This window comes from Saccopteryx bilineata, chromosome 2 (assembly GCF_036850765.1).
Source record: "Saccopteryx bilineata isolate mSacBil1 chromosome 2, mSacBil1_pri_phased_curated, whole genome shotgun sequence".
NCBI classification, from domain to species: Eukaryota; Metazoa; Chordata; class Mammalia; order Chiroptera; family Emballonuridae; genus Saccopteryx; species Saccopteryx bilineata.
In genome coordinates this window covers 370,616,066-370,633,131 of record NC_089491.1, presented here as the reverse complement: position 1 = coordinate 370,633,131, position 17,066 = coordinate 370,616,066, and the positions used below count along the sequence as shown (strand labels likewise).

The 17,066-nt window shown below is 44.3% G+C and overlaps 1 protein-coding gene across 1 annotated transcript in view; it reads right to left on the bottom strand.

Moving 5' to 3' along the window:
• Positions 1–17,066, bottom strand: part of EFTUD2 (elongation factor Tu GTP binding domain containing 2) — a 46,497-nt gene that overhangs the window by 10,596 nt on the left and 18,835 nt on the right. The window contains exons 8-14 of the mRNA XM_066263429.1: positions 16,300–16,390; positions 14,412–14,494; positions 10,092–10,258; positions 6,571–6,695; positions 3,209–3,272; positions 2,743–2,833; positions 256–391 (exon numbers count right to left, since the gene is read on the bottom strand). Of these exons, the coding sequence (XP_066119526.1) occupies positions 256–391; positions 2,743–2,833; positions 3,209–3,272; positions 6,571–6,695; positions 10,092–10,258; positions 14,412–14,494; positions 16,300–16,390 (757 nt within the window). The remainder of the gene's footprint in view (positions 1–255; positions 392–2,742; positions 2,834–3,208; positions 3,273–6,570; positions 6,696–10,091; positions 10,259–14,411; positions 14,495–16,299; positions 16,391–17,066) is intronic.

The following is a 17,066-nucleotide window of genomic DNA, read 5'->3' as shown; positions in this document are numbered from 1 at the left end:
GAGAGGTTCAGCATTTGCTTCCCCATTTCCTTTACTTGTATGCAACCCCTACTATGGAAATTTAACTGCTTGTTTCCCAGGACAGAATTCTCAGTACCGTCCACTAAGGAAAGCGGCTAGGAAAAAACCCAGGTGCTCTGTATCCTAAACTGTAGTTTATTTAAAAATGCCTCAGATCTCTGACCATCACTGTAGGTTAAGGAAAAGTTCCCCATAACCTACAATGATGGCAAGTGGGCGTGAGCTCTTTGTTACCTGTGAATTCACCAAAGAACTTTTTGCAGACCAGCCTGAGCAGGGGGCGGATGTTCAATTTCAGCTCCTCCTTGGTCAGGTGGATGCCAAGCTCATCCAGGGTCCTCGGGAGGCTGGTGTCCACATCACCCACAACCTGTGATGGTACCAGACACCGCATTAGCTGTAGTGATGGCCCCACTGTGGTTCTACGGAGGAGGACCAGGGAAGGCCAGTGGGCAATCCGAAGGCTCACTGCACTAGGTTCTCGTCTACAGGGAGAGCTTTGGCAAGGACAATTTAGTTACAAGGAAACCTTTGGTACCTACCCCTCAAACCAGCCCTGGGTGAAGCAGGCTTGGTTAAATGCCCACACCAGCCAATAAACCAGGCAATCTGAGATGGATTGCTGTCAGTGCTGCCCTCTGGTGTCTGAAAAGCAGCATCTGATTCCACTCAGGCAATCCCTTACTCTTCCCTACTTCCAGGATCACCTTGAAGCCCATCTGCTGTCAGGGCAGGGCCAAGCTAAACCATCCTCAGCAGACTCAAAGTCTCTACAGAATCAGCAGACTCAAAGTCTACAGAAACAGATTCCTTTTTTTTTTTTTTTTTTTTTTACAGAGACAGAGAAAGAGTCAGAGAGCGGGATAGATAGGATAGACAGACAGGAACGGAGAGAGATGAGAAGCATCAATCATCAGTTTTTCATTGCGACACCTTAGTTGTTCGTTGATTGCTTTCTCATATGTGCCTTGACCGTGGGCCTTCAGCAGACCGAGTAACCCCTTGCTCAAGCCAGCGATCTTGGGTCAAGCTGGTGAGCTTTGCTCAAACCAGATGAGCCCGCGCTCAAGCTGGCGACCTCGGGGTCTCGAACCTGGGTCCTCCGCATCCTAGTCCGATGCTCTAGCCACTGCGCCACCACCTGGTCAGGCTACAGAGACAGATTCTATAGGTTTCTTTTATTAATCTATTCCAACCTGACACAAGACACTTAGTATCTTTTAACACTAATATATTTTAATCATGTCATTTTGACTTGTTGCTACGTTTCACTATTTTCAAGTTGGAATGACCACACACATTATGTATGTTCACTGTGCACAGTAGGTATTGAACACTTGCATATTTGTAACTGTCTTAGGAGAAAAGTCTCTATGAAAATTGTATTATTACTTTTAGTACTACCTTTTAGAGCACAAATGCATAGAAATATAATATCATGCTGTTTTCTTTGGAGCATCCCATATATTTACCTACATCCTTACCACCATCTGATGCATCCTGTTCAATCTAACATCACATACAGGTACGTCAGAATAGTCATTAAAACCAAGCCATTCTTGCCTGACCAGGCGGTGGCGCAGTGAATAGAGTGTTGGACTGGGATGCGGAGGGCCCAGGTTCGAAACCCCGAGGTCACCAGCTTGAGCGCGGGCTCATCTAGTTTGAGCAAAGCTCACCAGCTTGGACCCAAGGTCGCTGGCTCAAGCAAGGGGTTATACTTGGTCTGCTGTAGCCCCACGGTCAAGGCACATATGAGAAAGCAATCAATGAACAACTAAGGTGTCGCAATGAAAAAACTAATGATTGATGCTTCTCATCTCTTTCCGTTCCTGTCTGTCTATCCCTCTCTCTGACTCTCTCTCTGTCTCTATAAAAAAAAACACACAACAACAAAAAAACCCCCAAGCCATTCTTTTTTTTTTTTTACAGAGACAGAGAGTCAGAGAGAGGGAAAGATAGGGACAGACAGACAGGAACGGAGAGATGAGAAGTATCAATCATTAGGGTTTTTTTTTGTTGCGCACTGCGACACCTTAGTTGTTCATTGATTGCTTTCTTATATGTGCCTTGACCGTGGGCCTTCAGCAGACCAAGTAACCCCTTGCTCAAGCCAGCGACCTTGGGTCCAAGCTGGTGAATTTTTGTTCAAACCACGCTGAAGCTGGTAACCTCGGGGTCTCGAACCTGAGTCTTCTGCATCCCAGTCCGATGCTCTATCCACTGCGCCACCGCCTGGTCAGGCCCAAGCCATTCTTTTAACGACTGCACAAAATACTTCAGTTTATGTGATGTACCATAATTCATTTAATCTGATTCTCACTAATAAATATTTAACTTATTTCCAGGTTGCTTTCCCCCTTACTGTTATAATGCTGTAACAAAAAAAATACATACAAAAATTGGAGGAATTTCACAATTATATCTGTAAGGTAAATCCCCGTAACTGAACTTATTAGTTCTCCAAGTGTCACATTTCTTTGAATAATCAAAATACTTGCACAAACTTTGTTTAGGTTGTACCTTTACTATCTTTACCTTCCCTCTTTACTCTAAATTCAACAGCACTTTGAGGACTGTAGTGTTCTAGATCTGGAAGATTGGTGACCAACCATGTTCCTATTTAGTAATAACCAAACTGAGCAGGTTTAGGGGCAGAGCGAAGTCCAAGTTCACCTGTGTTTGGAAGGGCAGACCTAAACCAGGTGGCCCGACACTCACCTGAGCGAGGATCTTATAAAGGGGCTCCAAGATAAACTCCACGAAGCTCCTTTGGGAGCTGCTGGTTGGGGCCTTTTTGGTGAACTTTCGCCTGAAGAGGATAAAAAGTTACAGGTGACGCAGGAGAAAGCAGGCAGTGTCACTGACCTCCAGGGTGTATTCCCTAAGCTCTGAATCTGATCAGGGCCAAGGGGAAGATAGGTGTGTGTGAGAATATAACATTTCCAGACTACTGAGATGGCACATGGTTATGACTCTCATGGATGCCTGCACTCAGCTGTAAAAACCTCAAAAGAAACACTCTCTCACCCTGTTATAGAGCTCGTGAAAATAGTTCTCTTAGAGGAGGAAAGATGGCAGCTCAAGTCTAAGATAAAAGTAGGTTTTAATCTTCAGAACTTTTTCTGTCCTCACTTACTGCGAAAATGGATCACCCCTCTAGTGTCATTTCCCACATTCTACTTACGTCTTGGGGTTGAAGTAGATATCACCCCAGAGTCTTTTAGCAAATTCCTGATAGTTAATGTCACCTAAAAGAGAAGCCATGCAATTAGACAGAGGAAGGGGGAGGGAGGAGAGAGAGAGAGAGACAGAGAGAGAAACATCAATGTGTTGTTCCACTTATTTATGCATTCATTGGTTGATTCTTGTGTGTGTCCTCACAGAGGCTCAAACCTGCAACTTTGGTATATCGGGACAATGCTTTAACTGAGCCACCCGGCTAGGGCTCCTCAGCAAACTTTTGTTGAAAATTCTTTCAGGTACCGCAGGTGGTTTGAGGAATTTCAGCACCTTTCTTTCCAAGGTCTAGCCATTTCCTTCTACTCAGGCAGGCAATCAAATCGTTAATATATAATAATTATAGGCCCTGGCCGGTTGGCTCAGTGGTAGAGCGTCGGCCTGGCGTGAGGGGGACCCGGGTTCGATTCCCGGCCAGGGCACACAGGAGAAGCGCCCATTTGCTTCTCCACCACCCCCTTTCCTCTCTGTCTCTCTCTTCCCCTCCCGCAGCCAAGGCTCCACTGGAGCAAAGATGGCCCGGGCGCTGGGGATGGCTCCTTGGCCTCTGCCCCAGGCGTTAAGAGTGGCTCTGGTCGTGGCAGAGCGACACCCCAGAGGGGCAGAGCATCGCCCCCTGGTGGGCAGAGCATCGCCCCTGGTGGGCGTGCCGGGTGGATCCCGGTCGGGCGCATGCGGGAGTCTGTCTGACTGTCTCTCCCCGTTTCCAGCTTCAGAAAAATACAAAAAAAAAAAAAAAAAAAAAAATTATAGAAAAGGTCTTAGATTCTGCTTCATGTGCTGACACAAAATACATTTAGAAATATATAAATTAGAATCCTGTTCAGATGAATTCACTTATGGTCCATATATATAGTTTTTTTTTTAAGATTTAATTCATTTTAGAGAGAGGAGAGAGTGAAAGAGAAAGAGGGAGGAGCAAGAAGCATCAACTCCCATATGCTCCTTGACTAGGCAAGCCCAGGGCTTCAAACCAGGGACCTCAGCATTCCAGGTTGACACTCTATCCAAAGCGCCACCACAGGTCAGGCCATCTATATAGTTTTTAAAAAAAAATTTATTGATTGATTTTAGAGAGAGGAGAGAAAAAAAACGAGGGGGGGATATGGGAAGCATGAACTCGTAGTAGTTGTTTCTCACATGTGCCTTGACTGGGGCAAACCCAAGATTTCAAACCAGCAACCTAAACATTCCAGGTAGACACTCTATCCACTGTGCCATCACAGGTCAGGCAGGCATCTATCCATTTTTTAAAAGAATCATTTGGAAGTGATTGACTGGTATGGTACAGTGAATAGAGCACTGACCTAGGAAACACTGAGGTTTGAACAGTAAACCCAGTTCGAAATCTCAATGTTGCTGGCTTGACCATGGGGCTAATTGAGTTGAGTGCAGGATCAACATGATCCCAAGGTCGCTGGCTTGAGCAAGCGGTCCCTGGCTCGGCTTGAACACCATTCCCACCTTGGTCAAGGCACATATGAGAAGCAATCAATGAACAATTAAAGTAATGTAACTACCAGGTGATGTTCTTATCTCTCTCTTCCTCAAATAAAAAATTTTAATAAAAAAAAGAATCACCTGGATGCAACAAAAATATATATCTTTTATTTTTAAAAATTTATTTTAGTGAGAGAAGATGGGAAGGGGGGAGAGATGGGGGGAGAGAGAGAGAGAGAGAGAGAGAGAGAGAAACAGGGACATCAATCTGTTCCTGTACGTGCCCTGTCCAGGGATCAAACTGGCAACCTCTGGATGATGCTCTAACAAACCAAGCTATGTGGCCAGGGTGAAAATGTGTATCTAATGATAAGAAAATAGTTAAGTTATAGTACATCTATCCAGTGGACCAATGAGCAGTTATGTGAAATAATTTTTATAAATAAATTTTAATAAAACAGGCAAATTGTTATGATCTAATACTGTGTGAGTGAATATTTATTCTGTTATTATACATCTTATATATGTATATAAAATATGATCTCATTTACATAAAACACTAAACAGAAAGAAAAAACTATAATAAAATATTTGTAATGGTTATGATAAAGAGGTTGTGGCCGAATTTTGCTTTCTTGACTAAATTTTACTGTATTTTCCACTTTTGTGCAACGAGGATGTGGTAAATATGTATGCATATATTAAAAAAAAAGACCGGCCTGACCTATGGTGGTGCAGTGGATAAAGCGTCGACCTGGAAATGCTGAGGTTGCTGGTTCAAAACCCTGGGCTTGCCTGGTCAAGGCACATATGGGAGTTGATGCTTCCTGCTCCTCCCCCTTTTCTCTCTCTATCACTCCCTCTCTCTCTAATAAAAATGAATAAATAAAATCTGAAAAAAAAGCCTGACCTGTGGTGGCGCAGTGGATAAAGCGTCGACCTGGAAATGCTGAGGTTGCCGGTTCAAAACCCTGGGCTTGCCTGGTTAAGGCACATATGGGAGTTGATGCTTCCTGCTCCTTCCCCTTCTCTCTCTCTGTCTCTCTCTTCTCTCCCTCTCTCTCTCCTTTCTAAAAAATGAATAAATAAATAAAATAAAATTATATAAAAAAAAAAAAATCTGAAAAAAAAAAAGACCAAGTTTTATTTGCCCATTTTCTTCACGAGAGCAAATGTAGCCACACTGAGCACGAGGCAGGACGGCTGGCTGGTGGGAACAGAAAGCCGGGGCTCTCACAGAGCCCGTCTCCTCGGCTCTAAAGACAGTGTGACAACGGCCCCTCTAACAAGGCACATATTTGTCACACTACACTGAGGACATGGTTCCTACTGGAACCTGAAGGAACTGCGGAGGCACAGAGGTGGAAAGTAGCGTGGGAGTCTCGAGATGAGAAGCTGGTTGATGCTCCAGGGACCCAAAAATCATTCAACTGGGCATCCCAGCGAAGGCTCATCTGTGCTGACTGCATATCCAGCTGAGTTCTAAAGAAGGCCTCCAAAATTTCTAGCTGCCTAGCTATGGCTGAGGGAGATTCCATCCCTGAGGAAGAGAGCTGAAGGGGCTTTCTCAGCACCCATAATTCCTTTCTGACAAAATCTGTTTCACTCCTAGGAGAGAGTATTATTCCTAAAATGAACTTTCTCCATCTTTTTCTTCCTAGTCACCTTTATTGTTCTATTGTTTAGAAACCGCTTAGCCTGAATTAAGGGTCTGGGGCCAAAAAGAGCCCCAAATGTGAGAATAACAGTCGATGGAATGCTCCCCCGAACAGCGGATGCTGGCATGCAGCCAATTTCTTGACCATTCAGCAGGAAAGGCACACACGATGCTCGAGAAGCTGGTGAGACACACTGCCAGCCCAGGCTTACCAAACGTGTCGGCATAGATCTTGGCAAAGGAGCCCAGTGTGAAGCAGATGCTGTACTGGGAGCTGGAGAAGCAGACGTTGCCCAGGAGTGGGGACAGGATCAGGTTCTCATCAGTGGAATACATGCTGAAACAGAGACAGTCATGAGCACACGGCCAGGCTGACACACCACCACCACGGGTAAAGGGCAGGGACTCAATATCATAGTCTCTCTCCAGCCCTTGCCCTCAGAGGGGCTTATATAATACAGTCAGCTTTGCCAACAGCCTGGTCCAAGAAAGTGACATGATGAAGTTATTCCCTAACTCCCAGTAACAAGCTGGCTTCTCAGAGCTGGGAACACTCGGCATGATCTTGGAGAAGTTAACTGCAGTAGACAGACGAGAGGAAACTTGGAGGAAAGAGACCAAGGTCTTAGAACACAGGAAATGAATCTAATGTGATCAGAAAGAAATATATTCTGGAGAAATTTCAATTTTATAAACACAAATAGACATAAATACTAGTATAAATGATTGAATAAAAGAAAGAAAGAAAAAGTAATTTTGCTCCCCACTCCCACCACTCTACTCTTCTTTACTGTTTTGTTTGGCTTGTTTTACAAATTCATGTTAGAATTTCGTGTTTTAAAAGCAGAAGCAATAGTATCCCAAGTTCACTAATATTTATAAGAAAACCAGTTGTACATAGGAATCAAGTCCACAACTACACAATGTTTTATGGAATTACTTAATTTGGAAATAAAATTATTGCCTGACCAGGCTGTGGTTCAGTGGATAGAGTGTTGGACTGGGATGCAGAGGACCCAATTTCGAGATTCCGAGGTCACCAGCTTGAGCATGGGCTCACCTGGTTTGAGCAAAGCTCACCAGCTTGGACCCTAGGTTGCTGGCTTGAGCAAGGGGTTACTTGGTCTGCTGTAGCCCCACGGTCAAGGCACATATGAGAAACCAATCAATGAAAACTAAAGTGCCACAACAAAAAATTGATGCTTCTCATCTCTCTCCGTTCCTGTCTATCCCTATCTATCCCTCTCTCTCTGACTCTCTCTCTGTCTCTGTAAAAATAAACAAATAAACAAACAAATAAATAAAATTATTGGCTTAAAAAGAGCAGTTCTGCCTGACCAGGTGGTGGTGCAGTGGATGGCACATTGGACTGGGATGCGGAGGACCCAGGTTCGAGACCCCAAGGTTGCCAGCTTGAGCGCGGGCTCATCTGGTTTGAGCAAAGCTCACCTGCTTGGACCCAAGGACGCTGGCTCAAGCAAGGGGTTACTTGGTCTGCTGAAGGCCCACAATCAAGGCACATACGAAAAGGCAATCAATGAACAACTAAGGTGTCACAACGAAAAACTGATAATTGATGCTTCTCATCTCTCTCCGTTCCTGTCTGTTCTTGTTCTGTCCCTGTCCATCCCTCTCTCTCTCTCTCTGTCTCTGTAAAATTTAAAAAATTAAAAAAAAAAAAAAAAAAAAGAGCAGTCCCTTACCTTACTCTACCCCACTCCCAAATTACATTCCCCAAGGCAACTGTTTTTAATTCTTTTAAAACTGGTTTTAGAGCATTTAATCTCCATACAGTATTTCTTTTTTCCCCTACTGATTTGAGAGAGACAGGAAGTGAGACAGAGAGAGGGAGGAGAGAAGGGAAGGGAGAGAGAGAGAGAGGCATCAACTCATTGTTATGCCTAGTTGTTCCATTTAGTTGTGTGCTCAATGATTGCTTCTTGTATGTGCCCTGACCAGGGATTGAAACTATGGCCTAGGCACACTGGGATGATGATTTATCCACTGACTCCCCAGCTAGGGCCCTCCATATTTCTAAATACTATGTCATGTCGCTATTTCTTGTTTAGAGTTTGATACATGACTTCACGACTTCCTTTTGGTAGATCAGGATGTAGCCCTATCCCACCTACCTCCCTTTTTGAAGAAGTTTATTTCATATTTTGGATTCCCGATATTATTTATATATTGGGCTCTTGTCATTCTCAGTCCTTCCGGAGACAGAGAGAAGATACCCATGTTGAGAATCAGTGCTACAAACTGGAGAAGCTCCTGAACGTAAATATGTCTCTGGCCATGTAGGTACTGTCCCCAACCCTAAACTGCAGAGGTGTTCTCTCAGCAGGATAGTCTCTTCCTGGGCCTTTGAGGGGCTTCAGGAAGTCATCTAGTACACTCTTCTGCCTACAGATAAACTTTTTTTTGTGTGTGTGTGTGTTTTTCTGAAGCTGGAAACGGGGAGAGACAGTCAGAGACTCCCGCATGCGCCCGACCGGGATCCACCCAGCACGCCCACAGGGGCGAAGCTCTGCCCACCAGGGGGCGATGCTCTGCCCCTGCGGGGCATCGCTCTGCTGCAACCAGAGCCACTCCAGCGCCTGGGGCAGAGGCCAAGGAGCCATCCCCAGCGCCCGGGCCATCTTTGCTCCAATGGAGCCTTGGCTGCGGGAGGGGAAGAGAGAGACAGAGAGGAAGGAGGGGGGGATGGAGAAGCAAATGGGCGCTTCTCCTATGTGCCCTGGCAGGGAATCGAACCCAGGTCCCCCGCACGCCAGGCCGACGCTCTACCGCTGAGCCAACCGGCCAGGGCCTAAACTTGTCTTTAAGACATACTTAACAGACTCTTCAAAGCCCTCTTGACACTGTATTGCAAAGTCTCCCAACCATCACTCATACTTACTCATGTGAGCCCTTGTAAACCTATTTTGTAAAGCAGCTATATCCAGAAACGACAGCCAACAGTGCCCTCACTTACTGAGTGCTAATAAGATAATAGCAGCTAGCATTATTCACAGATCAGTTACTACTAAGCACTGTGCTGCTGTTATATCAGATATCTATTTAATTTCTTGTAACATCTCAATTAAGCAAAAATTATCCCCATTAAAATTATTTATTTATTTATTCTTTTAATGTTTATTTTTTTTAATTAATTTTAGAGAGAGAAAGGAAAGGAGGGGGGACAGGAACATTGATCTGTTCTTGTATGTGCCCTGACCGAGGATCAAACCAGCAACCTCTGCACTTCAGGACTATGCTCTATCCAACAGCACTATCTAGCCAGGGCCTTATTATTATCACCTTTTTACAGAAGCAGAAATCGAGGTTCTACAGGCTTAATTAATTTGCCCAACTTTACATGGTTGGTATGCCGTGAAGATGAGACGGATTTTAGAGTTCAAGGCATTGACCACAACCCTAAATTGAAAATTTGTGCACGACTAGTTAAGTTAGAAAGTGAATAAAACAAGATAACCTAGACATGTTTTCTTTGAATATATGTACCCTGAAATATTAATGTCATCCCATTAACATTAATAAAAATTTATTAAAAAAAAAAGAAAGTGAATAAAGCCAAGGTGGTGGAGTCAGTGCCTGTATAGCTATGGAACGAGCCTCTATCCCTGCCCAATAAGCTCATCAACGCATGCTATGAAATCAGAGTTGCCTCAGAGTTCAAGGATAAGCTTTACAAAACCCAGAGTCCCTGAGGATTCCACCAGGGTCCCTATACCTTATTAATCCATTGACCTCATCCACAATGTGGCGCAGCTTGTAATACGCATCAGTTGGAGGCAGCTTCAGCTCCAGGATCAGCCGGTCGATCTTGTTGATGCACACAGTGACTGCCAGCCTCTCCTGCACTGCGTGCTTGATCAGCCGCTCTGTGTTCAGCATCACCTGAGAGGCACAAAGTGGTAAGAGCAAAGAGGCAGAAAAGTCCAGAGCAAACTTAAAGAGGGTACTATTGTAAAATATGAAGCATGAGGAAAGAGGACCTGGGGATTAGACAGTTGGGGGAAAATAGAGGGTATCTTGCCCAAAGGCAAATTCAGGAACTTTTAAAAAAAAATCTTATTTATTAATTTTTTAGAGAGAGAGGAAAGGGGGGAGAGGGAGAGAGACAGAAACAGGATCATCGATCTGTTCCTGCATGTGCCCTAGCTGGGGATCAAACTGGCAACCTCAGCATTTCAGAAGGATGCTCTAACCAACAGAGCTATCTTGTCAGGGATGATAAAGAAACTTTAAGAGGGCACCCTGTTCTGGCGTGAGGACGTCTTAGGTTCGATTCCCAGTCAGGGCACACAAGAGAAGCAACCATCTGCTCTTCTTCCCCTCCTGCAGCCAGTAGCTAGATTGGTTTGAAGTCTGCCCTGGGTGCTGAGGATAGCTCAGTTGGTTTGAGTGCACTAACCTCAGGTACTAAAAATAGCTTGGTTAATTTGAACATCGGCCCCCAACAGGGATTGGTGGGTGGATCCCAGCTGGGTTGCATGTGAGAGTCTGTCTCACTATATTCACTTCTCTCACTTAGAAATAAAAAAAATTGAAATTAAAAAAATTTTAAAAAAGAGGGTACCACACAGAACTAAAAAAATGAACACACTAATGATGTTGGGAGCCAGGTTTCTCAGCGCTACAGAAGGAATTGAAGAACTAGGAAGAACCTGCCGTGCTAAAATGGAATTGCAGGAATTAGGATAACCTAATGATTTCTTTCTTCTTTCTTTGTTGTGTTAATGATTTTTAATACATATGAGTAAAAATAGTTATAGGTATATATGGGTGTATATTATCGTCATTCAATGAAAGGACCTAGAAGCAATGCCCCCAGAAGCAATGAACATATCCTGATCTGTTTCTAAATACCAGTCTACACTGTAAGGAGCCAGAGTTTCTTGGAGAAATGGCTGATTCCAGGATTGTGCCAGGGAATGTGCAAGATGAGTCTGGGAAATATTTTTGTGCCTAAAAGTAAGAAAGTACTCAAAAAAGGGATATGTCAAAAGATAAAGGAGCCAGCATGAAAAAGCTCTCACTAGTCAAATCTGGGATAACTAGAGTATCAAAAAATATATATATAAGATAGTAATGGATTATAACCCATTACTAAAATAAAAATCTAGCCTGACCTGTGGTGGCGCAGTGGATAAAGTGTCGACCTGGGAATGCTGAGGTCGCTGGTTCAAAACCCTGGGCTTGCCTGGTCAAGGCACATATGGGAGTTGATGCTTTCTTCTCCTCCCCCTTCTCTCTCTCTCTCTCTCGCTCTGTCTCTCTCTAAAAAAACTAAATAAAGTTAAAAATAAAAAAATAAAAATCTATGTATCCAGGCTCTGGTCAGTTGGCTCAGTGGTAGAGTGTCAGCCTGGCGTGCAGGAGTCCCGGGTTCGATTCCTGGCCAGGGCACACAGGAGAAGCGCCCATCTGCTTCTCCACCCCTCCCCCTCTCCTTCCTCTCTGTCTCTCTCTTCCCCTCCCGCAGCCAAGTCTCCATTGGAGCAAGGTTGGCCCGGGTGCTGAGGATGGCTCTGTGGCCTCTGCCTCAGGCACTAGAATGGCTCTGGTTGCAACAGAGTAACGCCCCAGATGGGCAGAGCATCGCCCCCTGGTGCCAGGTGGAGGGGGAGAAGGGAAAGCTCTTCTTTACAACAGAATTCCAACAAATAAATATAGAAGGAATAATAAAAGTTAGAAAATCAGCCTGACCAGGCGGTGGCACAGTGGATAGAGTGCCGGACTGGGATGCTGAGGACCCAGGTTCAAGACCCTGAGGTTGCCAGTTTGAGTGTGAGCTCATCTGGTTTGAGCAAAAAAGCTCACCAGCTTGGACTCAAGGTCCCTGGCTCGAGCAAGGGGTTACTCGGTCTGCTGAAGGCCCGCGGTCAAGGCACATATGAGAAAGCAATCAATGAACAACTAAGGTGTCACAATGAAAAACTGATGACTGATGCTTCTCATCTCTCTCCGTTCCTGCCTGTCTATCCCTCTCTCTGACTCTCTCTGTCTCTGTAAAAAAGAAAGAAAAAAAAGAAAATTACTACTCGCAACTATTATAGAAACAAGCTAGCAATGATCAATAGACGATAAAAACTGTAGGTAAAGTTTGATAAGAAAAAGAATGTATCACAGACTCAAGGTATCCCCCCACAAACTATTTATTACAAAGGGGAAAATCTTAACTTTACACTGAAGAAACCTGACAGATCTGTGTTAACCAAGTGATCAAAGTTAACATGGTAAGGCCCTGGCCGGTTGGCTCAGTGGTAGAGCGTCGGCTTGGCACGTAGGAGTCCCGGGTTCGATTCCCAGCCAGGGCACACAGGAGAAGTGCCCATCTGTTTCTCCACCCCTCCCCCTCTCCTTCCTCCCTGTCTCTCTCTTCCCCTCCCGCAGCCGAGGCTCCACTGGAGCAAAGATTGCCCGGGCACTGAGGATGGCTCTGTGGCCTCTGCCTCAGGTGCTAGAATGGCTCTGATTGCGGCAGAGCGATGCCCCAGAGGGGCAGAGCATCACCCCCTGGTAGCATGCCGGGTGGATCCCGGTTGGGCGCATGCGGGAGTCTGTCTGACTGCCTCCCCGTTTCCAGCTTCGGAAAAATGAAAAAAAAAAAAAAAAAGTGCCCTGGCCAGTTGGCTCAGCAGTAGAGCGTCGGCCTAGCGTGCGGAGGACCCGGGTTCGATTCCCGGCCAGGGCATACAGGAGAAGCGCCCATTTGCTTCTCCACCCCTCCGCCACGCTTTCCTCTCTGTCTCTCTCTTCCCCTCCCGCAGCCAAGGCTCCATTGGAGCAAAGATGGCCAGGGCGCTGGGGATGGCTCTGTGGCCTCTGTCTCAGGCGCTAGAGTGGCTCTGGTCGCAACATGGCGACGCCCAGGATGGGCAGAGCATCGCCCCCTGGTGGGCAGAGCGTAGCCCCATGGTGGGCGTGCCGGGTGGATCCCGGTCGGGCGCATGCGGGAGTCTGTCTGACTGTCTCTCCCTGTTTCCAGCTTCAGGAAAAAAAAAGAAAAAAAAAAAGTTAACATGGTCAATGGGATAAGGTGAGACAGAGACCTACTGATATGATGGGCTAATAAGAACACAACTATAGTTATGTAGTATTTCTGCCAAAAATAATGTCACCATAATCATAAGGAAACATTAGACACACCCAAACAGACAGTTTGCAAAATAAGTGGTGTATGCTCATCATACCAATGTCATACAAGACCAAGAAAGGTAAAAGAACAGTTCCAACCAATTAAAAGAAACTAAGAGACATGAAGACTACATGCTATGTGGCATCCTAGATTAGAAAAAAAACTCTATAAAGGACATTATTGGACAAATATTGAGCCTAAGTTCTGAAGAAAAAGATTTGTACAACAATATTGTATCAATGTCAAAATCCCTGATTTTGATAACTCCTCTACTATGGTTATATAAGTGAATATCTTTGTTCTTAGGAAATATATTCTGAAATATTTTATTTTCGGATGGTTCGAGGGGACAATACACACATGTATGTGAGTATATTTACAGAAAGAATTAAAAAGCAAATGAGGGTTAGTTCTTTGTACTTGCAACTCTTCAATAAATCTGAAATTATTCCAAAAGAAAGTCAATTTAAAATAGGCAATTCTGCTCCCTCTGCTGGCAATGCCATTAACGACAACATGAATGAGATTAGTTAAATTACCTTTCTCAATTTAGAAAAATAGTATAAGATATCCTGGGCCTTTTAACTCCAATCTCTCTTGAGATTAGAAAAATTCATTAACACTTAAAATCTACTTAAATGAATATAATGTCCTCCCTTTTATTTACATTTGTCATTTTATCTTCGTGTTTTCTGAATGGCAATGGGTCCTACCATTCATTTTGAGCTTCACAGGGCAGAGAGTGAGGAACTCATATTGAGAACTAATTTTGAACTTCATTTGTTGCCTTAACTTTGGAGCAAATGTGAACCTTAATGCCAGACTCTTGTGTTCTCTGGCTCCCAGCTTGCTCAGTGCTCTGGACGATGTGTGGGGCAAACCTAACAGGGAGGAGGGGTCCAGACTCACGCCCTCAGCGGCATCGATGAAAAGGACCACTCCATCTGAGATGCGCAAGCCAGCCGTGACCTCATCAGAAAAATTCACGTGTCCTGTAAAGCAAATACCAACTGAGTCACCAACTAAGTTACCACTTTATGGTGGCAGGATGAGGCACAATAACTGGCAGGTGGTCTGAGGAGTACTGCAAAGCAAGTGAACCCCCAGAATCCCTTACCCTTCTCCCTACAGCTCCCCATGGTATGTAAAATTCTACCATTAGAGTCACATCCTGGATTAAATTTTTATACAGAAGGTCCCCAGACATAAAAAGAAGGGTTTTACCGAGGAGCGCATAATAGGTTCACATTCACATACTAGCTTCATCTAATCAACAGCAAGCAGAGTTCTGTTGGACGGAAACCAACTTGGAGGCAGGAGAAAGGCAAACGAGGGCCGGAAGCATAGGAGATATAGTACCTGGCACAGCGCTGCTGCTGGGGCAGGACTGACAGGTAGGAGGGCACTGGGCAAGGAAAGTCAATCTTTCAAAACTCAAACTTTCCTATTTAAATCTCTGCCCCACTTGGTCTTCTCCAAAGAATAGAGTCAGCCACAGGGCAAGGCATGCTGCTTCCACGATAACCTGTGCGTCCACCAGCAGCTGGTGGGTTGCTCCCACAGTCTCTTCCAAAAGATTGAGAGTACCGGAGGCAGGGGACCACGTCTGACTCACCTTTGCTACCACAGTGTTCAGCACGGGTCCTGACACAGGATCAGGTGAATAAATGAACAAGATTCCTTAACCCTTTGAGTAGTGAGTTTTTTTCATTTGCTGACCCCCAGGAGTATTTTTTTAAAAAAATGAAATTAGTTCCAGTTCCAGTTTTATTAACTTAAAATCATGTTTGATAACCAATTTATGAAAAGAAGAACATACATTGGCCTTTTTTAATGTTGCCTTACACATTTTTAAAATAAAAAATTTTATATTACTGTACTCTGGATGGTCAGGAGGATGTGTATGAACGTTCATACTACTCAAAGGGCTAAAATTTATTCCAAAAGATTTTTATTTATTCATTTTTTAGATAGGAGAGAGAGAAAAAAAAAAAGAGAGAAGGGAGGGAGGAGCAGGAAGCATCAACTCCCATATATGCCTTGAAGCCCTGGGTTTTGAATTGGCAACCTCAGCATTCCAGGTTGACTCTTTTTTCTTTTTTTAATTTTATTTATTCATTTTAGAGAGGAGAGAGAGGGAGAGAGAGAGACAGAGAGAGAGAGGAGAGAGAGACAGGGGGGAGGAGCTGGAAGCATCAACTCCCATATGTGCCTTGACCAGGCAAGCCCAGGGTTTCGAACCGGTGACCTCAGCATTTCCAGGTCGATGCTTTATCCACTGCACCACCACAGGTCAGGCCTTTTTTTTTTTTTTAATAGTAGCAACTGCCATTAAAAATTTTTATTTATTTATTTAATAATAGAGAGAGTCAGAGAGAGGGACAGTCAGGAAGGGAGAGAGAAAGCATCAATTCTTCTTTGCGGCACCTTAGTTGTTCGTTGATTGCTTTCTCATATGTGCCTTGACCAGGGGGCTACAGCATACTGAGTGACCCTTTGCTTGAGCCAGCGACCTTGGGTCCAAGCTGGTGAGCCTTGCTCAAACCAGATGAGCCCACGCTCAAGCTGGCGACCTTGGGGTCTCGAATCTGGGTCCTCTGCATCCCAGTCCGATGCTCTATCCACTGCACCACCGCCTGGTCAGGCTCAAGTCGACTCTTTAAACCACTGTGCCACCACAGGTCAGGCCTAAAATTTATTCTAGAGCAGAGTAAAGAGAGGAGCAAATTGGAGGCCTGGAGCACAGTGCTTGCTAATTAGTCAGAAGCAAAGGAAATAGGGTCAAGGAATGACCTACCTGGAGTATCCATGATATTGAAGAGATAAGATTTTCCTTTGGTATCTGGCAAAACCACTGTCACAGGAGTGCTTTTGATGCCAACACCTCTCTGAAAGTCACAAAAATAGAGTGGTCAAGGTTTCTTCCTATGCAAGAGGGGTTCATTCAGCTTTTGGGGCTTGCCAGTTGCTAATAAATTATACCAATGTCTCTCCCTACAGTGGGTATAATTTGTATCTAGGCTTCTAATCAAAATGACCTTGAAGATGAAATATCTTAATGTTAAACAGCATTTTGGGGGGGATTTGGTTCAAATACAAAAAAGTAAAAATAAAAATGAAAAAGCAGCCCTGGTCAGTTGGCTCAGGGCATCATCCCGAAACACCAGGGTTGCAGGTTCAATTCCCAGTCAGGGTACACACAGGAAGGAACCAATGAACGTACAACTAAGTGAAGCAACAAATGAATGCTTCTCTCTCTCTCTCTCTCTCTCTCACTTTTCCTCTCTCTGTCACTCTCTCTCTCTCAAAAAAAAAAAAAAAAAAAGCAAGCAAGAAAAGTTGTTTTAAACCTTAACAGAGAATCCAGGGTCTTAAACACTTATCCTCTTCATATATTGGAAATAAAAATAATCAAGTACCATGTAAGTAAAAACAAATAATCTAGGGGCATTTTAAAATTATAAAAAAAATTGTAAAACTTTAACAGGGAGTAATTATTATTATAATTTTTTAAAGATTTTATTTATTGATTTTAGAGAGAAAGAGAAGCATTCATTTGTTCTA